At 45.4% G+C, this 19,726-nt stretch overlaps 1 protein-coding gene across 1 annotated transcript in view; it reads right to left on the reverse strand.

Annotated features, from left to right (window-relative positions):
- Positions 1–185: 185 nt before the first annotated feature.
- LOC117801522 (serine incorporator 5-like) overlaps positions 186–19,726 on the reverse strand; it is a 46,527-nt gene continuing 26,986 nt past the window's right edge. The window contains exon 2 of the mRNA XM_034656434.1: positions 186–951. Coding sequence (XP_034512325.1) covers positions 649–951 — 303 coding nt within the window. The 3' untranslated portion in view covers positions 186–648. The remainder of the gene's footprint in view (positions 952–19,726) is intronic.

A 19,726-nucleotide genomic window follows, 5' to 3' on the forward strand; every position in this document is an offset into this window, starting at 1 on the left:
CATCGGGCTCCCTGCTCCGCTGGAAGCCTGCCTCTTCCTCTCCCACTCCCCCTGCTTGTGTTCCCTCTCTCGCTGGCTGTCTCTGTCAAATGAATAAATAAAATCTTAAAAAAAAAAAAAAAAAAAGAACCTAGAAGGGAAATGTTATTTCTTGGGCTCTCTCAAAAACCCCAACATGTCCCCCTGTCATCTGGCTGATTAAAAGGCCTTCCATGGAGGAAGTCCCCGGAAAGGACCTTCGTGTCTTCCGCAGCAGCACATCACCAGGCCCACCGCTGCAGAGATGGCTAGAAATCCATCCCTCACCCTCGGAGACCCCCAACCTACAAATGACATGTCAGCAAAGTAAAAATCGCCCTACGGCCCACTCCTCATTATCTGCGGGGTTTTCTAAGTTTCATCATGCTTCCCATGTAGGCCAAATTGAGTTTACAACAGCGGCTACTTGAGACACCGGCAGCCACCTCGCGACAAGGGAAAAGTACAGAAGTCTACAAGAAACGACTGAGGAGGAACAGCTATGAACGAGGCTGGGACAAAACACTCTACACCCAAAGCATTGGACTGTATCTGTACCACCGCTAACCTGCAAGACGTCGACTGGCTCCCCTGCTTGGCAGGAATGCACCCAAGAGGCTTCTGGAAGGTTCAGAGAACACGAGCGGACCGCAGGCCGCACCACGGAGACGGGGCCCCGTCCTCTACGCTGAAAGCTTCCCACACACCCTCCTCAGCCTGCGGAAACGGGGGGGGGAGGGGGGGACTGGAAAGAGGCGGACTTACGTGCTCCTTCATCTCGGTAGCCACGGTTCTCGACATCATGACGCAGCAGAGCAGCACGACGAGGATGAAGTACAGCGCGTACATGAAGCGCGTGCTCCGGGACTGTCGGATCTTGGGGCAGCAGTCGCAGCACAGCGAGCAGCCGGCAGAGCCGCAGCAGCAGGCCAGCTGGGGGGGAGGGACACAACACAGCCTCTTAGAGCCTCGGGCTGCAGACCCACGGACGCCCGACCGCCACAGGCCCGGCGTCCGGGCGTGGTGCTTCCGGGCCGCCCCGCCCCGCCCCCAGCACGGGCGGCCGGCAGCGCGGCAACGACGCCTGCGCCACGCTCGGTCAGCTCCTGTCTTTCGGAGAAGGCAGGTGCGCGGCTCGGGAGAAGTCCCGGTTCACCAGGAGCACCGTGATCAGGACGTTGAGATAAAACAGATTTCCAGACCAGCTAAGGAGTAAGAGAAGAAGCCAAGGACGAGAAAATGGACAAAGTGAGGTGGGAGGAACGTGAAGAACGAGAAGCTGGCCCAAGACAGGGACTTGCCAAAAACCGTGGGGCCCAGAATGAGCTGTATAAACACCTCGGGATAGGTTGGAGGGGAAAGGCCACGTGGGCAAGTACGCATCCTCCTTGCAGCCTGAAGCGCCCCACAGAAGAGGCGCGTCTCACCCAGGCACTCTTTGCCAGGCTCGTGCCCCTAATGGTGAGCTTTTAGGCCATGAGCAGGCACGGGCAGCGAGGAGCACGGAGATCCCTCTCTATCTATCACGAACAGCACACGCACCTTTTATTGGGGTAACGGCGTTTTGCTTTTTTCCCATCCCTGATGGGGCTTCATTGGTCAATGCAACCAGACCATAATTTGGGAATATTAAATAAAATAGGGATTAAGTTTTCAAGTTTGAGACTGGTGTTATTTTTCTTTTTAAAGACTATTCTTTTAGACCATTCTTAGGTTTACAATAAAATTGAGAGGACGACACAGAGATGTGCCATACACCCCTACTCCCACACATGCATGGCCTCCCCCACTAGCAATACCACTCACCAAAATGGTACTTTTTTTTTTGTTTTGTTTTGTTTTTTTTACTAAGGATGAACTTACACTTGCATATCATCATCACCCAAGGGTTACCTAAGGGTTCACTCTTGGTGTTGTACTGTTCAGTGAGTTTGGAGAATGTATAATGATCTAACATCATAACACCATACAGAGTATTTTCACTGCGCTAAAAAGAAACTAGATCTTCAGGAAACATAGGGCGATGTGGGCAGTGTTATTAAAAGTTCAGGCTCAAGGGACACCAGGGTGGCTCAGTCGGTTAAGCCTCTGCCTCTTAGTTTCCCCTTAGGTCATGGTCTCCCCTTCGTGAGATCGAGCCCGGTGTCAGGCTCTGCGCTTAGCATGGAGTCTGCTTGAGATTCTCTCTTCCTCTTCCTCTCTGCCCCCTTTCTCTCTCTCTAATAAATAAATAAATATTAAAAAAAAAAAAAAAAGGTTCAGGCTCAAAGTCAGCCTGCCAGGGTTTGGATCCTGGCTCTGCCATCTACAAGCTGTGTACCATGAGCAAGTTACTTACCCTTTTAAGACACAGCTTCCTAGTTTATAAAATTGGCATAGTAATAGTATTTATGCTTGTGCTATGGTCTCAAAGGTGACCTGATCTAACACACCTGGTATTAGGAATAGATTTCTCTTAAGCAAACAGGGAATTTTACAAAAAAGGTTACCATAACCTGCAAATAACAACTATACCTACATATATTAATACTACAGTCAGGGTGCCTGGGTGGCTCAGTTGGTTGATCATCTGCCTTTGGCTCGGGTCATGATCTCAGGGTCCTGGGATCGAGCCCCACATCAGGCTCCCTACTCAGCAGGGAATCTGCTTCTCCCCCTGCTCATGCTCTCTCTCACATGCTCACTCTTTCAGATAAATAAATAAAAATCCTTAAAAAAACAAAAATACTACAGTCAATATAAAGTCTAAAACCTAAAAATTCAATCTCTTTGTGATGATTTGGAAGGAAGTTTGTGACGCTGCGTGGTTTGAAAACAAGCATCAATTCGAATACCACACTGTAAACATCACTTACAATAAGAGATCACAGGTATACAGGTGTTAACAGGCTGTAATCCTAACTGTTTTCACATCTTCCTTCATTTACTTCAGGAAACCACCACTGTAACACCACACCGATAGGTCTCAAGCCTTAACCTGCCTCAAGCTTAAGTACTTCCCTTGGTCTGTAGGCAAACTTACTTTCCTTGAGATCTGCAGACCACCGGTCTTAAGGAGGAAAGGACGAGACTCCCCCAGAGCCGAAGTCCTGACCACACTGGAACACAGCTGCAGCTGCAGCTGCTGCTGCCAGCAGGTCTGTTCAGGGTCATGTCTATGACTATCCACCCGGGCCACACCGTCTCCTGCAGGTAGCCCATGCCCAGCCCCCAATGTCCCACACCTTCTTTAAAACCCTCTGGCTTCACCTGGACAGGGAAGACGATCTTTGCAACATCAGTCCACCATCTTCCCAGGCTGCCAGCTTCCTGAATAAAGCAACCTTTCATTTCCCACAATCACTTGTCTCCCAAGTATTGATTTTTGAAGCAGCCAAGCCTGAGTTCAGAACTGGTTCTCTGTCCAGTAACACCATTCATTGTTTGAGCAACTCTGTGTACTATTTCATCACTTCACATGTTTGCTGATGCACTCTTTCCATCTTGCGTTCAGTTTTCCAAACTGTCTTCCTCAAGACTCTTCTGGCCTCATAAGGCTAGGCCACTGCCTTGTAAGATAAGTCACTCTGCTTGGGCTGGGCTAACAGATCCCCCAAGAGAGAGCCCAACACTGCTGCATGTGTGTGGTTCTGATAGGTCACCTTCCTTTATAATTCACTCACATCCTCTATCCCCCACTTTACTGACCTCTTTCCATCCATAGGCCCAAACTCCCCCCACCCCTTCTCTCCCCCTCTCTCCTAATGCTGACATAGCAATCTTTTCTCTGGGCCCTCGCCTTCCTCCTCCTCACTTCCCAAATTCCTTCCCAACTGCCTCCTTTGTTGGCTGCTAACTTTTTTTGGTTCTATGGTTTTAAATAACCAGTCTTACTATATTTCAAACTCAAATGCAATAAAATATTTATTCTATTTGGGAAAAGAGATATTTTTTAAAGCAGTTAATTCTTCCCATGATAGAATGTTTCCATAGTACAATCAACATTTAAACTATCTCCACAGAAGGGACAAATAAACAGATTTTATGTATTTTATTTATATTATATATTTACACAAATTATTTTATATACTATTATTTGTTATTATTTAAAGGGAAGTAGTAACAGAAGGAATGTGATTACAGAAAATCATACTACTTGCTTAGAATACTCCTATCATTAAAACCATATATCATTGTATGGATTTAACTTTTTAAACTTTCCTTATTTTTCACTTTCACTCTTTATAGTGCTATGGTATTTTAAAAATATACATGCTCATGTAAGTGTGTGTATCTGTGTGTGTAGTGTGTGTATATATACACACAGGTCTGTGTGCATATATACCGATACCTAATATTAGAATCTAATAGCCATTCTCTACTAGCATAAGAGTTATTCATCAAATCAAACTATGAGGATAACCAAGGATACGAGTGCACTATCTTAACCTAGACATTGATATATACCAAGTATACATTCAAAATGGCATTCTTAAAAGAAATGTTATGCTAGCATCTAAAAAATCTCACAGTGCTGCTGACTTACCGCTTCTTTCAGAAAGAGCATAATTTGGAGTAAAATGGGTTCACATCCAGCCCCTGCCACCTACAGGTGTATTACTTTGAGCATGTCGCTCATACTGATCTTTACCTTCAAACTGGAAAAAATCAATTCTTGGCCAGCCTAACTTCCAGTTCCGTCACAAGCTTGGAGAGTAGTTCCAGAGTCTTGTTACCTCTGGCTCCAGAGAGCCTAAACCTTTTACTGAACAAATTAAGGTATAAACAACAAATAAATGTAGAATGTACAACACAAGAGTGAACCCTAGTGTAAACTATGGACTTTCCATGATAATGATTGGTCAAGGTAGGTTCATCAGCTGTAACAAGTGTACCACCCTGTGGGGGTTGTTGACAACCACAGAGGCTATGCCTGGTGGGGGCAGGAGACAGCTCTGTACCTTCCTCTTAGTTTTCTTGTGAACCTAAAACTGCTCTAAAATAATAGTCTGTGTTAAAAATAATAATAAAATAAATGAATAGGACCCATCAATGACTCAGTAGATAGATGCTGAATGAATAATACATGATAAAGTCATAATAGCAAAACTCCTCAAACAATGGCTGGCAACCCCACCCCACAGGGCCAAGTTCACGAGTCATGCGACGCCCTGTGAATCTCTCACACCAGCTTTATATTATGAAGAGCATTAAGGGCTCTAATTTGCAGATACTGCATACTCTGCTTTCCCACAAGAAATTATTATACACGCAAGAGAGACCCAAGAAATCTCTTTGGAAGATAATGCTCGTAATTCTTCTGTAAATTCATTCTGCTAGTATGTCTGCAGAAGAGTACACCGATTTAGTATAAGGTTGTTCCTTATAAGCATGAAAACAGTCTTTTTCTCTAGCTACATGGGGACAGGAAAAATGAATAATGGGCTATCTATACAATCGGGTTTAGTTAAAAAGAGTAAGTCAGTGTTGTAGACTGACTCTCTTCTCCCCTCCCCACCCCTGAAAATTCCAGTCTCAACCCCCACTACCTCAGAATGTAGCTATCTTTGGAAATAGGGTTCCTAAAGAGGTAATTAAAGTTAAATAAGGTCACCGGAGTGGGTGCTAATCCAACATGACTAGTGTCCTTATAAGAGGAGGAGGTCAGGACAAAGGCACACACAGAAAGAAGACCATATGAAGACACAGGGAGAAGACTGCCATCCCTAAACCAAAAAGAGAGGCCTCAAAAGAGACCAACCTGCCAACTCCTTGATCTAGGAACTCCAGCCTCCAGCGCTGTGAGAAGTGAAATTTCTGTAGTTTAAGCCACTCTGGCCATGGTACTTTTTTATGACAGCACCAGCAAGCATAGCCCATATGCCCTGATATTTTATATACATTTTATATACATGCCCAGCTGGGTGGGGCGCTAACATACATGTGACCACAATGACCATGGACGCTGATTTATCTGTAAAGTGGGTCTAGGTATGGGAGGAAAAGGTGATGTCAACTTCTCACTATGCTCCCCTGCTTGGGTTTCCATCATGTTCACGTATCACTCTTACGATTAAAAAAAGAAAAGAAAACTGCCTAAGAAAAGTCAAGTTTGAAGATATTGATATAGAAGCATTTGCAAATATGGTATGGACTTACGTGATTTTTTTTTCCTTTCTGAAGAACCTTCCCCACCCCCAAACATAGCAAAAGAGAAAAATCTTCAAGGAGCCCTTAATACCCTCTTTGTAACTTCGTTCAAAATAGCAATGGTATGGGGGCACCTGGCTGGCTCAGCTGGTGGAGAGTGCGACTCTAGATCTTGGGGTGTGAGTCTGAGCCCCATTTTGGGTGCAGAGATTGCTTAAAAATTAAATGTTTATTTTGGGGCACCTGGGTAGCTCAGCAGTTAAGCGTCTACCTTTGGCTCCGGTCATGATCTCAGGGTCCTGGGATTGAGCCCCGCATCGGGCTCCCTGCTCGGTGGGGAGCCTGCTGCTCCCTCTCCCACTCCCCCTGCTTGTGTTCCCTCTCTCGCTGTCTCTCTCTGTCAAATAAATAAATAAAATATTAAAATAAAAATAAAACAAAATAATATATATATTTTTAAAGATTTTATTTATTTATCAGAGAAAGAGAGAGAGCATAGCAGGGGGAGCAGCAGGCAGAAGGAAAAGAGGCTCCCCACTGAGCAGGGAGCCCAATATGGGACTCAATCCCAGGACCCTGAGATCATGAACTGAGCCAAAGGGGAACCGCTTAACCGACTGAGCCACCCAGGCATCCCAAAAATAAAATCTTAAAAAAAAAAAAAAATTAGTATGAACAGCAAAGGCTTTTGGAAACAGAAGGGGCTTTGTCCTTGCCAGAGCAGAGTCAGAGTGAAAGGGTAAGCCAGCTACTTGCTGCTACTGGGAGCTGGGCCTCCCTGCTTAGAGTTATTCTGCTCCTATCTAAAGACACACACACTCCCACAACAAATAAATAAATATCAGTCTCCCCTCCCCCTCCCTGGCTTTGGGCACAGATAGTTCTTCCAAAGGACTGACCTTAGGCACGTGAGGACATGAGCTAGGGCTGGTTTTAACTTCCCTTTGTCAAATTAAAAAGCACAGTTCTTTTATTACTTAGAATTCCCAGCTGGCAGCAACACCAATTAGAAATAGCAAAGAATCAGGAAGAAAGCCAAACAGATGTCACAGAATCGGCGCACACACATAGAACGTGTATCTTATTTATGACGCTCCCTCCCTCAAGTCTTATTTTCGCAGTTACCACAGGCTTGCTTAAGCCCACGGGCAGCTCCAAGGGGAAAACTGGTGGGAATTCTCTGGCCCAAGAACTAGAAGACCTGGATTCTAACTCTGTGTGGCTTTGCGTAAGTCATCGTTTCTCTCTGGGGCTTTGTCTTCCTCCCTTGAAAACTGAAGGAGCCTAGGTAGACAACAGATAGTAGGTAAGAAGGTTTCAGCTCACATCACGCAGCCCACCAGCGGCGCTGGCCTAGAATGCTGTCTGAGGGGCACCCTAAGGCTGAATGTCTCCCCAGAAAAAATCAGTACCACCTGCCAGAGGCAGGGTGGCACTCACGCTATGTTCTTGTCATCCCTGCAAGAGGTTATCAGACGTCCCCACCATCCATAAATACTTAGATGTTGAAAAATGAACTGCAGGGACACGTGGGTGGCTCAGTCAGTTAAGCGTTTGCCTTTGGCTCAGGTCATCTCAGGGTCCTAGGATGGAGCCCCCCCCCCAAAATCTGGCTCCCTGCTCAGCAAGGAGTCTGCTTCTCCCTCTCCCTCTGCCCCCCCCACTCATGCTCTCTCTTCTCTCAAATAAATGAATAAAATCTTAAAAAAAAAAAAAAACTGTAAGAGGCAAGCACATGGAGTTAACTCCAAAGCAAGAAAGAGAAAAACCAGTTCTAAAGAGAAGCAAGAACTAGAAAGTGGAGCAGCTGAGAGCCCTTCAAACACCCGCCTCAGGGAATGTGAGCATCGCTTGCTTCCAGCCTCTGCCCTTGTGGTACAGCTCACGCAGGGCACTGTGCTAACTCACCCAGCACGTTCCCTTTGCTCCACTTAGGAAGGCAAAGGACACTTCGGCCACAAGAACCATGCCAAAGAGGATCACTATTTTTACCTTCAGGGCTTTAGTTTGGGGACAAGTACATCCCTCAACAATGTGGAAAGCATGCATTCAGAAAGACTTATTCCTCGAGAGTTCTGGAGAGCCAAGTTGGCTTTAGCGTGTCTAAACTAAGCCCAAACTGCGGAAGGGAAGAATCTCCAAACCTGACACCACCCTTCAATTCAGGTGTTTTTCCCAACGTGGAAACACAGGAGCCCTAGCAGAGCTGAGGGAAGACAGAAAAGCCTTCTGTTAACTGCAAGAATTATAACACTGTCCCTCAGTAAAGGGTGGGGAGACGAGGCGGCAGCAGCAGCAAAGCTCCTCAAACACTAAAATTGCTGAAGGTGTTCAAAGCAGAACACAGGGGCCTGGGCAAGCTGCGGGTTTACATCAACGAAACAGAGGCAAAACATTCAAGCATAAAACTGGCTTCAAATTTTTTATTCAAGGAAATAGTGTTCTCAAACTCTATGTAGATTTCCACATTTTTTCAGCAATATACAATACCACACATACCATACAATACCGTCTCACAGCCCGCTTTGCTTTGTCCTCCTTTGAATAAAGTTTTAGGATTACTTACAAATCACCGGGGGTCCACGGAGAGGTACAGGACAACTGATTCTACTCAGACAAGCAATATTTATTTAAACTCTAGAGCCCACAACCAACATTTTGCAGCTCGTTCTGGCCCTGCGCCCAATGGCCCTGCGCCCAAAAACAGCTTTGAGCTTGTAGAGACCTTTTTTTACTACAAGAAAGCAGAGGTGGCGGGAAATAGCAACTCTTGCCACTGTGGTGTCACAAGCTGTCCTTTCCTGGGAGCTGTGCAAGGGAACGAGGAGACTCGAAAGCTGGGAGGAAAGGACACACACCTCCCTCTGCTCGATAAGGAACTGTCTCACCAAACAACAAATACCAGTGGCCGGTGGTCCCCAGCGCACAGAGTGATCGAATGGAAGGAAATCCAACACAGAGAACACGTGTCAGTAAACTGCTTGGGGGCATACAGTGCGTTTCTCCCATACAAAAGAACAGAGCACAGCTTATTACAGCATATTTAATCCACAATATTAGATAACAATGGCTAACACTTATTATCTCTTAGTCTCTGCAAGGCACAGCTATTATTATTAGCTATTTTATCACGCCAAAGTTACAGAGCTGAGACAGGCTCAGAGATGTTAGGCAACTTCAGGTCAGAAGGCTGATGAGTGGTAGAGCCAGAATTTCAATCTGGTTGGCTCTCTGCCATTCTGCCCTGCTTACTGCTGGCATAGAGAGGGTGAGCAGGACAGACAACACCAGCCTGAAACCTTGGTTGCCGGCAAAAGGGAAACCGGCTGCGTGGGGAGGAGGCGGCAAGAGAGGAAACACTTTTTCTTGCCTGCCCTTGGCTGTACGGTAAGACTCAACAACGATCTGAAGAAGGCATCTCCTCTGGGCCCCTTGCTCTCTCCCAGGCAATGTCGGGCCCCAGTGGATCTGGATGACCTCTATTCAATACAGCCCTGCCCCCAAGCAGCCCAACCACCCCAATCGCCAAGCTCCCTGCATCACCATGCAGTCCTATCCACATGAAAAGCCCTATTCCTAATCCTATGGAAATAACCAGGCCATTCATTCGCTCCACTAATATCCATCATACTCTACACCTACTATGCGCAGTGTTAATTCCCAGGAATGCAGCAATAAAAACAAGAGACCTTTTTCTACCCTAAGCACGAATACAAAGATACAAGTAAGAATGACCATCTACATGCTGTTTAGAAGACAGAAAGGAAGCCTGGATGTTCAATGAAACACTAACCACCGAAATTCTGGTACAGTCACATCATTAAATACAACACACCCACCACAATGATTATACAGATGATACAGAAAAATGTATTGCCATGGAAAGACAAACGCCGTGTAGTAACTGAAAATAGTTAACACAACAGTATAGAGTATGATAGCATTTGGGGTAACAATATAGTAAGACAGAGATCAGCAATAACAATAACAAAAAACAATCTGGAAGGATATACCAACTTGGCAGCAGTAATTAATAAACTTGTAGGATCAGGAGTGACTGTGTTTTTTGTATTTTCTAAACTCTTTGCAACAAACACTTAGCTTCTAATTAGAAAAACATGATAAGTTTCTATTTCGGAACAAAACAATGTGCCCATTCTATCTCACAGGTGGTAAGCATTTCAAATATTCGTTAACTGAATCAACCAATGAGTAAATGAAATCTACTTTAGCTCTGTGACTGGGAGAAAACAACCAGAGGGAACGATCACTGAAACTGAGGGATAAAACCAAAAAATCCCTACTGGACTGCATCTTTAAAATTGGTTAAGATGGTAAATTTTCTATTTTCCTTACCGCAATATAAAAAATGAAAATTCCTTAACCCTTGTAATATTTTTTTAGTGTTTAATGAATGTAAATAGACTGCCACTTGATAGAATTTGAAGCAATTAAAACTGAAATGAGAAAAATTACACAGTGACCCAAAAGTTCAAGGCGTTGAACAAGACGCTATACGTTTGCCTAACCTAGAAATGAGCTCTTATATTTCCTTCATCTAAAATTCTTAACTTTTTCTCTTTTGAGTTCAGAGAATCCCTTAGAGCTCCAAGGTTTTCACAATTGTTCCCACAACGGTGGCAACCAGACCCTGGGCATTTGCCAGAAAGAAGTTTCTGACAGGTAGTTTGTCACGCAGGTTTTAACACCCTCCTGCTAGGTTCCGCCCTCAACAGCACTTCCATGGAAAGCACTGTCAGCGGTCAACGTCCTTCCTTAAATGGCACTGGGCACCCAGGGACTTTGGGACGGGATCTGAGGCAGGCGGGCTGTCAACACACACGAAGCCTGCTCCAGGCCCTGGGTTACAATGGGGCCCGAACAAAGCCGTTCTCCTTGCTGAGACTCTCTTCCTCACCAAGTTAGGGTTACTTTCAGCACCCCACCAAAAAAAAAAAAGTTGATCAAGTTCTCTGTCCTTAGGCAGCAGTTGGATGCTTGGACTCACTCCATCACACCATCCTCAATTTCTATCTCTTCTAAAAAAATACCACACTTGATATATTTTAGTAGGTGGGTGGAGACAGTCTATTAGGTTTAAGGTTAAAAGGTTAACTTTGTGGCACTTCAACAGGAAACAAACATTCCCGGGAGGCAGGTCTCATAGTTTGTCAAACTCGGCACTAGGACATTCGGGGTGCAGGAGTCGTTGCTGGGGGGCTGGTCTGTGCACTGTAGGATGCTAGCAGTGTCCTGGGCCTCTACCCACTAGATGCCAGGAGCACCCTCCCGTCAATCAGAAATGTCTCTGAAAACTGCCCTCCTCCCCTTTCATTGCGAACCACTGCTTTAAGGGGTAAGAGCAAGAGCTATGAGGGTCAGGCCTTCTGGGTTCACCCCCAGACTTGAAGGCTGCCTGGTTATGCGGCCTTGCACCAATTCTTTATCTCTAGGTAAAGAATCGTAAAATGGGAATAAAAACATCGACTTCACAGGGCCGTTATGAGGATTAAATGAAACAATTCAGATAAAGTTCTTAACACAGGGTGCTCAGAAAAAAAAAAAAAAGCCAGCTGTTATCATCTACACACTGTCAGTCCTCTTCCTCCTCCTTATTTGCCCAATGTTTTTGGTCCTTCAGGTCATATGGAAAGAGGTAAGGATGGGAGGGCGATGGGACCAACTGATTAATCTCTCATCTATAGCAATGTTTTCATTTCCTGCTTTAACAGGGCTGATAAATGCCTCTGTTGAAGGAAAATACTTTTAGAAATAAAATCTCCTGAGATCTGAACCCAGGAGGGCATTCCAGCAACCTGGGAAGAAGCTCCCAGTGTGTGCGGAAGCACATCTCACCTGCCCAAAGCTAAAGCGGTCTTTGTACTTTGTTTCCGCTGAAGAACAAACAAGGCAGCAGAACATTCATCTGCACCACGGAAGCCACAAATGGCTGCAGGAGAAAGGGGCTAAGAAAGAGGAGATGTGAGGGAGGGAAAAAAAGGTGTAAGAACGTGAAACCTTGAAATTCAAAATGGCAAAGTGTAGGATGGGAAGAAAAGTGCTTATTTTTTAAAGTTTTAAATCTTCTCCGCCAAATAATGGGAGAAATCCTGCTCGTTCTACTGATCAACAAGCAGTTAATGAAACACAAAACCCAAAATTCGCCTAATTGTGTCATGGAGGTTACACTGCAATGGAAAAATCTGCCAAGCCCAGGGGTGCTTTCTGCCAGCCCAGGCCCCACAGCAGGCCAAGCCACAGAGCGCTTCACAGGCCGGCAACGGAGGCCACGGAGCCAACCGGAGCCAAGGATGCTCCGAGGGAGAGAACAGAAATGAGCTTGTTTCACCGGCTGCGACAGCTGGAGCAGCGATGACCTCAGAGCTCAGGTGGGTCTGCAGTTTCGAGGGATGGACAGGGCACTCCTCTCCTTGTCAAATGGAAGTCAACGGGCCACTCCAATGTAGAAAACCTACAGATGCACTCTAATACTCCAACTGTGCTTACATGTTCACGCAACAAATTTACCAAATGCTTACTAGTGACCAGGCAGTGTGCTAGGAGTGGGTAGTACAGTTCCTGCCCTCCTGAAGCTTGCATGCTAGTGGATTTTTTTTTTAATTTATTTATTTATTTGAGACAGAGAGAAGCACAAGCAGGGGGAGGAGCAGAGGCAGAGGGAGAAGCAGACTCCCCACTGAGCAGGGAGCCTGATGTGGGGCTCGATCCCAGGACCCGGGGATCATGACCTGAGCTGAAGGCAGACGCTTAGCCACTGAGCCACCCAGGCACCCCAACATTCTAGTGGATTTACATCAAACTCAGCATCCCCCAAATTCTACCTGGCACTTAGTTTGGAAGCCCCTGGTCCAGTCCAGTCCTCTCATGTTCCTGATGTGGCCCAGAAATGTTCAGTGATGTGGCTCAAAGACAGACTTAGAGATGAACCTCAGTGGACCAGGAAAAACACGCTGCTTTAAACAAGCAAATCGGGAGGAGGGACAGGCTAGTCAGCCTTTGGGTCCCATACTTCCATAGCTATAGTGCAACAGACTAACAGATACTCAAAGCAACTACACGAAGTCACTGTAAGTAAGTTTAAAGGACACTGCCCACCACGGTGAGAAGGCAGTGTCTAAGTCTCCAGTACCTTTGAAAGGTTTCTGACACAATGGTTAAAAGGAAAGGCTGGCACATGATGAGGTAACCCCAGGGGTGGTCACAAAAACTGAATGCTGCTGACCAGCCAAGGCAGGACTGGTGACGGCCCAGTCCCGCGAGCTACCTCCCCGCCCCCACCATCCATGTTCTGAGAAAGCAGACAGCAGGAGAGCCCCTCCTCCCACCCCCATCCCACACACAAAGCATATGCAGGGTCAAGTGCTGCCAGCTTCCCTCTCCAGGCTGCAGAAAGGAGGCATGACTCAAGAGACAGCTCTGCCCCTCTGCCCGCCTGGCAAGAGGCCTCTCGTGGAAGGTCCGTCGAGCTCCAGCAGCTCTGTGCAAGGAAAAACCTGCACACACCACCCACCTTAGTTTTTCCAACAGTCAGGATTTCACTGGATCCCATTCTTTAGGATTCACAAATAGCCCGATAGAGGGTGACATCTTGAACCTCTTTTCACGTAAATGAACGTGTAAATTGGAGACAAAAATGTCAGACACAGGGCCTCTGGTTTGGAAGACGCACAGCTCTACCTGGATAGCTCTGGGACTGGGTGGGGGGCAGGGGTGGGAAGGGGAACAGAAGAAAGGCTCACACTGGCTTGGACTCCTTCTCTTGGGAAAACTCATGCCCTCCCACAGGTCACCCTCAACCCTCTCAGGCTTTCAGGAGGAAAACCTGGCGGCCACATGAAAGGTCCTGGTTTAACAGCTTTTCCTTGGAGCTCAAGTAACAGCTGCACTGTTTTCCTACAGCTGAGAAACAATGTTCTCACACTTAATTTCACCATCCATCAGTCAGTCGAAGCTTCAGGAAGCCTTGTCAGCTCTGCTGTCCTTACATCTTTAAAATATATCTCCTTCTCCCACTTCCAGCCTAAAGAGGAAGGAATGAATAGGTGTGCCTTTCCCCCAGCCAAGTGTCTACAGTTAATTGCCTTTTTATCTTTTTTTAAAATATAGTATCATTTCATTTTTTTAGAAGATTTTATTTATTTATTTGACACAGAGAGAGTGCACACAAGCAGGGGGAGCAGAGGGAGAGGGAGAAGCAGGCTCTCTGCTGAGCAGGGAGCCCGACATGGGGCTCCATCCCAGGACCCTGAGATCATGACCTGAGCTGAAGACAGACACTTAACCCACAGAGCCACAAAGGCGCCCCATAATTGCCTTTTTCAATTGAAGTGCTGCCCAGATGCCCAGTGGACCTCATCATCACCCCCTACACTCTTGTGAACCTGGTCCTCATCACAAAGCCAGCCGGTACAAAAGCTCCAGCAGCGTTTACGAGGATGCTTTTATTCAAGTATGGCTGCCTTGATGGTACCAGCTGGCAGATAACTGTTATCGCAGGCAACCCCCAACTTGAGAAACTTCCTGTTGATGTTCTTAAAATGCATTTGCAAAAGGAACCAGGGCCAAACAAAGGAACCTATGAATCATATTTTTTCTATCAGAAGACCAACAGAAATGAAAATATTCTTCCCTAGGGGACCCCAACCTTTACCTTATTTTTTACTCATCAGTAGAAATAAGCGTTGGTTTTTTTAGCAAGTGGGAGGTGGGGCAGGGGGGGAATCTAAAAAAGAGGTTTCCCCTGGGGCATTCTTTTAATGAAACAAGTTACTTACTCATGTTGGGAGTGGTGTTCCCTCTGCTTTTTGAAAACTGTGAAGACAGAGCTGTTCTATCAGTCAGTACCCCAGCATTGAAATCAAACACAATGGACCACAAAGCAGGCTGACACACACACCAAATGAACAGTGCCTGGGCTGCAAGGTAACAGTTCAGGAAATGGACCTTAATTACTGTTATTTGTTGAATCAAACCTAGAATTTCTCAAGTCTGCTAGGTAACATGGATGATGGAACAAATAGAGGGCTCTTTTGAAGATTTCTGGATCTGCCTCACCCCTCCTTCCGTCCCTGGGGCAATCCAAGGCCTTGGTGTTCAGGGAGCTCCAAGGGGCGGGCAGAGACAGGCTGGGGTTGGGGCAGGGCTGAAGGATGGTGCCTCTGGAGTGGGCACCCCCACCCTCCAGGAATACAGCACACAGGAATCTGACAGCACAGAGGAAGCTGGGGCGGGGAGGCTGGCAATGAAGAAGGAAGTAACTGAGAAACCTCTCTGGACCCAGACTTGGTGATGGTGGGAAGAGGAGCCTGGGGAAACTTCACCTACCCTACTTATGTAGGCAGGTGGCAAACAGAAAGAGCACATCACAAATATTAATGGAAAACCAGGACTCAGAAGGTGATTATTTAGCTTGCTTCTTCATGAACCAACAACTTGGAATTCTAGAAGACATAGATAATGACCACATTCTGCTGTCGAAGCTGATCTAGTTCATAGCACTAACTTTCTCACGGTACTCAGTAAGGAACACCATGCTTTACAAAGAATATCCCACTGAAAGAACAAGTTTGAGAGGCAGCGTTCTAATCAAATTAAAACTCATTTGACAGACTAAATTCCTGGTTACCCTCAGGCATCCAGAATGTCATGAAACGAAGCATTCTGAAGCAGGAAAAACAAACCAAAAAAAAAAAGCAGTTGTCGGGCATAAATGGAAACCTAAAGATTTGGCCTTTGATAATACAACTTCCATTTCACCAACTAGAAGGTGAGAAGGCTTAATGTACAGATATTCTAGCCAATGTCCAGCCTTCCCAAAGAAGGCAAGGAAGAAACTGGGGAAACACAGAGAAAATAAGCTAAAACAGACAACAGAAACAATGACAGAAGCTACTAACAAGTTTCTATGAACACAATTTATCAAGCACCTACTACATGCATCATATACTTTACTCAATTCTTTATACGTTACAGAATTTAATGTTCATCATAACCCTATGTTGTTATCCATCTCTATGACGCCTGAGAAAGTTGATCAAATAACGAAGACACACCTAGCAAATGAAAGAACTGGGATTTCCTGTTTCAGTTGGGCACCTCCTAAGTCCATTTCTTTCCACTGTTTTATAATGTTTAATTATCAGTATAACACTTTGGGGCAGGAGAGGGTAAGAGGAACTAAACACTGCTCCTTGGTAGTCTACACAATGTCTTTCTGCAAATTGGAAAAAGGCACAGCATGAGCAAGCCAGCAGGGACTGCATCTCAGCTCTCACTTTCCCTCTCAGCCGGTTTCCTTTGTGCAGTACACAAACTGTGCAACGTAATATGGCAGTCCTAGTGCTAATGTTTCCCCAAACTGCCTCCTGACCTGGTTAATCCTACTGCCTGGATTAAGTTCCTTTTATAAATTGTCTTAACTTCATAAAACGCATCTCACTGGAATTAGGTCTCGTGGGAATGATTTATTTAAAATACGTCCCCTGCACTAGCCTCTATATTCCACCAAAGCAAAGACTATCCATCTTGTTCTAGGCTCTCTGCAGTGCCTAGCCTGGTGCCTGCAGCAAAGCTGGTGCTCCCTAAATATCTGTTGACTATTTGGGAAGCTCACTGTCTACGAGGAGCGACAGCACTCTTACTGAAGTAACTGGCATGAGGACAGGCAGAGAGCTAATATGAACAGTGCAGTCCCCAAGAGGGGAGTGTTACTTCTAGCTGAGGTCATCCGGGAGCACTCACAAGAGAGGTGGTGTTTTATTTTGCCTGCTTGTTTATTTTTTATTAGCTCCAAATGTCGGGCACAGACCAAAGTCAAATATAAAAATACTTCTACCATCTAAAAGGGGGCATTTGTTTCCTAACTTTTCTCTTTCCATTTTTCTTTTTTCAAAGTAAGTTCTATGCCCAGTTTGGGGCTTGAACTCACAACCCTGAGGTCAAGAGTCACATGCTCTACTGACTGAGCCCACCAGGCACCCCTCTCTTTCCATTTTAAAGATTATAATGGTAGGTAGGCCCATTATGGGATCAGGACGGTGTGAGTTCTATGTTCCTGGGGCGTGTATCCCAACTTCATTCACTTACAAGGGCCGAACTCTTCGCTGAGGCTTGTACTTCCCTTCATGAGGCTACACTCTTCCAGTCTCACAGTTCCATCAAAGTGTCACACTTGGATCGTGCCTTCAGAAACTTCCTCGCATTCTATCCTGGTAACCACCCCACTGATGGGCAGGAAGGGCGGCATTATTCCCATCACGGAATTGAATGTAAAGCCTGGATAAGTTACGTGCACTTTCTGAATGCATTCTTGTTCTTTTTAACACAGCACTGGGCAAGGGGAAGGGTAGAGAGTGGACACTGCTCACACGGGAAGGGACAGTTGAGCTACCCTTGATACCTGATACTGCCGTGAGAGCACAGAGCTATTCCACAGGCGTGTGTACGAGGCAGTCGCAAAGACAAGTGTGTCCGCGCACGTGTGCATGTGAGTCCAAGAAGGACAAACAAAGCCCCAGCGATCTGGCACTACTTCCAAGTGTCAAACTTCGCAGCAAGGTCCACAGTTTAAGAAGGCAGAGAATTACACACTGTGCTGCTATCAAAACACCGGTAATTAAAGAGGAGAGTGTCTTAGGCAACCAGGGCGAGCCTTCTACTCAGTACTCATTGTAAATAATAGTTACCTACCACTTCTTAAACACTTCCTCTGTATCAAGGCACTGCACGGAGGTACTTCTGTGACATTCGTTCATTTAATCTGCAGGAGAGCCCTGCGATGTAAGTATTGCAATCCCATTTTACCCATGAGGAAACCTGACTTTCTGATGGCAAAGACCATCAGGATTCCAAAACCTGTTTGGTATATCACCACATCTCCAGGAGACTTGGAGTACACTGTTTGGAAGCTTCCTCCACCTGCCCCCACAGAGACACAGAACATGGAGACACTGGAAAGCAGGTATGGGCATGCAAGGCCCGGGGGCAGTGAGAAGAGCCCACTGGATCTGCATCTTCCTCACCCCGCCCCCACGGAGCACCAGTCCAACAGCCTGCTTTCAGTAGAACACAGCCAGAGTCTTTCTGAAGGGCATTCTTCATTCTCTTAAGTTCTGGCAGTGGTAGTAACACGGATTTTTTTGAATAACAAAAAATTATGTTGTGTATTTTCTAGGTGCCAGGGAGGGTCCTAAATTCTGGGCATAGATTCATTTCATCTTCACAACCCTATGAGGTAAATACTCATTTATACCACTTTTTCATTGGTATTTTTGTGATTTGTTCACAAATGAGAAAGTATGACTGAATTTTTGGCATGAAAATGTACTACTTTTATAATCAGAAAAAACAGTAAGCTATATGGACTCTGGAAAGCTGGAAAGACAAAATATGAAGTGTTAAAAAGAAAATCACAGGCCCAAAATGGTGTCACTTAGGTTAACACCCCAAGTCAGTAAACCAAGACTTACTACCTAACCTAACTCAGTGTCAACTCTCCAGAAATGTATCCTTTAACCAGTCAACATGGAATTTCCTGGTCAGCACTGGAAAGTTTACTGACAGACCCCTTCCACTCCCCTTTGGAGGCAACCGTGCCTAACACAATGGCTTCTCTGTTAGTAATTTCCTGCCCCCCCTTTAAAAACCTTTCTTTTTCTATGGCCAAACAGAGCTCCCCTCTACTTGCTCCATGTGAAGCTCCCAGACTCAGGAATCCATGAATGAAGCCAAATCTTCAAAATTTACTCAGTTGAATTAGTGTTATTTAACAAAAGACACAGAGAAAAAGAGGTCGTTTCCATTTTTCACACATGGGAAACCTGAGGCGGATAAAAGGGAAGTAACTTTCCTAAGGTCCTGAGATGGGAATTTAGTCAGCTAGACCCTAAAACTGACCCAGACTTCTGTGATACTGCCTCTGACATGAAGCAACCGTCAAGAGCAGCTGACACACATGCGTGATAAGATTATCTCTACAGAGAGGGAGCGGATGTTTGGAAGTTTCGAGCAATTTTTTGGAGCTCCAGTTAAAAACGTAGACACTAAGCATAAAACAGAGTGAAACTGAGTTTGGCACCTGTACCACGTCTAAAATCCTACCCAGAATCCAAATCTCCTTGTACCACCAGCTACCTTCTTACAACTATTATATTCAGTAGACATTTGTAAAGTTCCTTACATGTTCATTCATTTTGATTCTGCACAAAATGCCCATTTCTAAAATGTACCATGGTTCATTTTTTCCATTGCTAATATTAGAATTCCTCCCACTCTTTCTAAGATATGTAAAAAAGATCATTCCAAACTCTTCAAAGTTAACTAGTACAAGAAGATACAAAAGCAAAAGACAGAAAACAAAAATTTTACTTGGGCTTAAAGCAAATTTAGTGGTAAGTTCTTCAGAAAATTCCCTTTCCCTCAAAATACCACCTTCTAAGATCATAGATCACATATATATGTCACCTGAATACTTTAGATACATACAAGCGAATTTTTGCTAATTTCACATCTTGGAATCATCCCCTTTCAGGCTGTAGAAAACAAAATAGTTTTGGGGCAC

Source organism: Ailuropoda melanoleuca, chromosome 3 (assembly GCF_002007445.2).
Source record: "Ailuropoda melanoleuca isolate Jingjing chromosome 3, ASM200744v2, whole genome shotgun sequence".
NCBI lineage: Eukaryota > Metazoa > Chordata > Mammalia > Carnivora > Ursidae > Ailuropoda > Ailuropoda melanoleuca.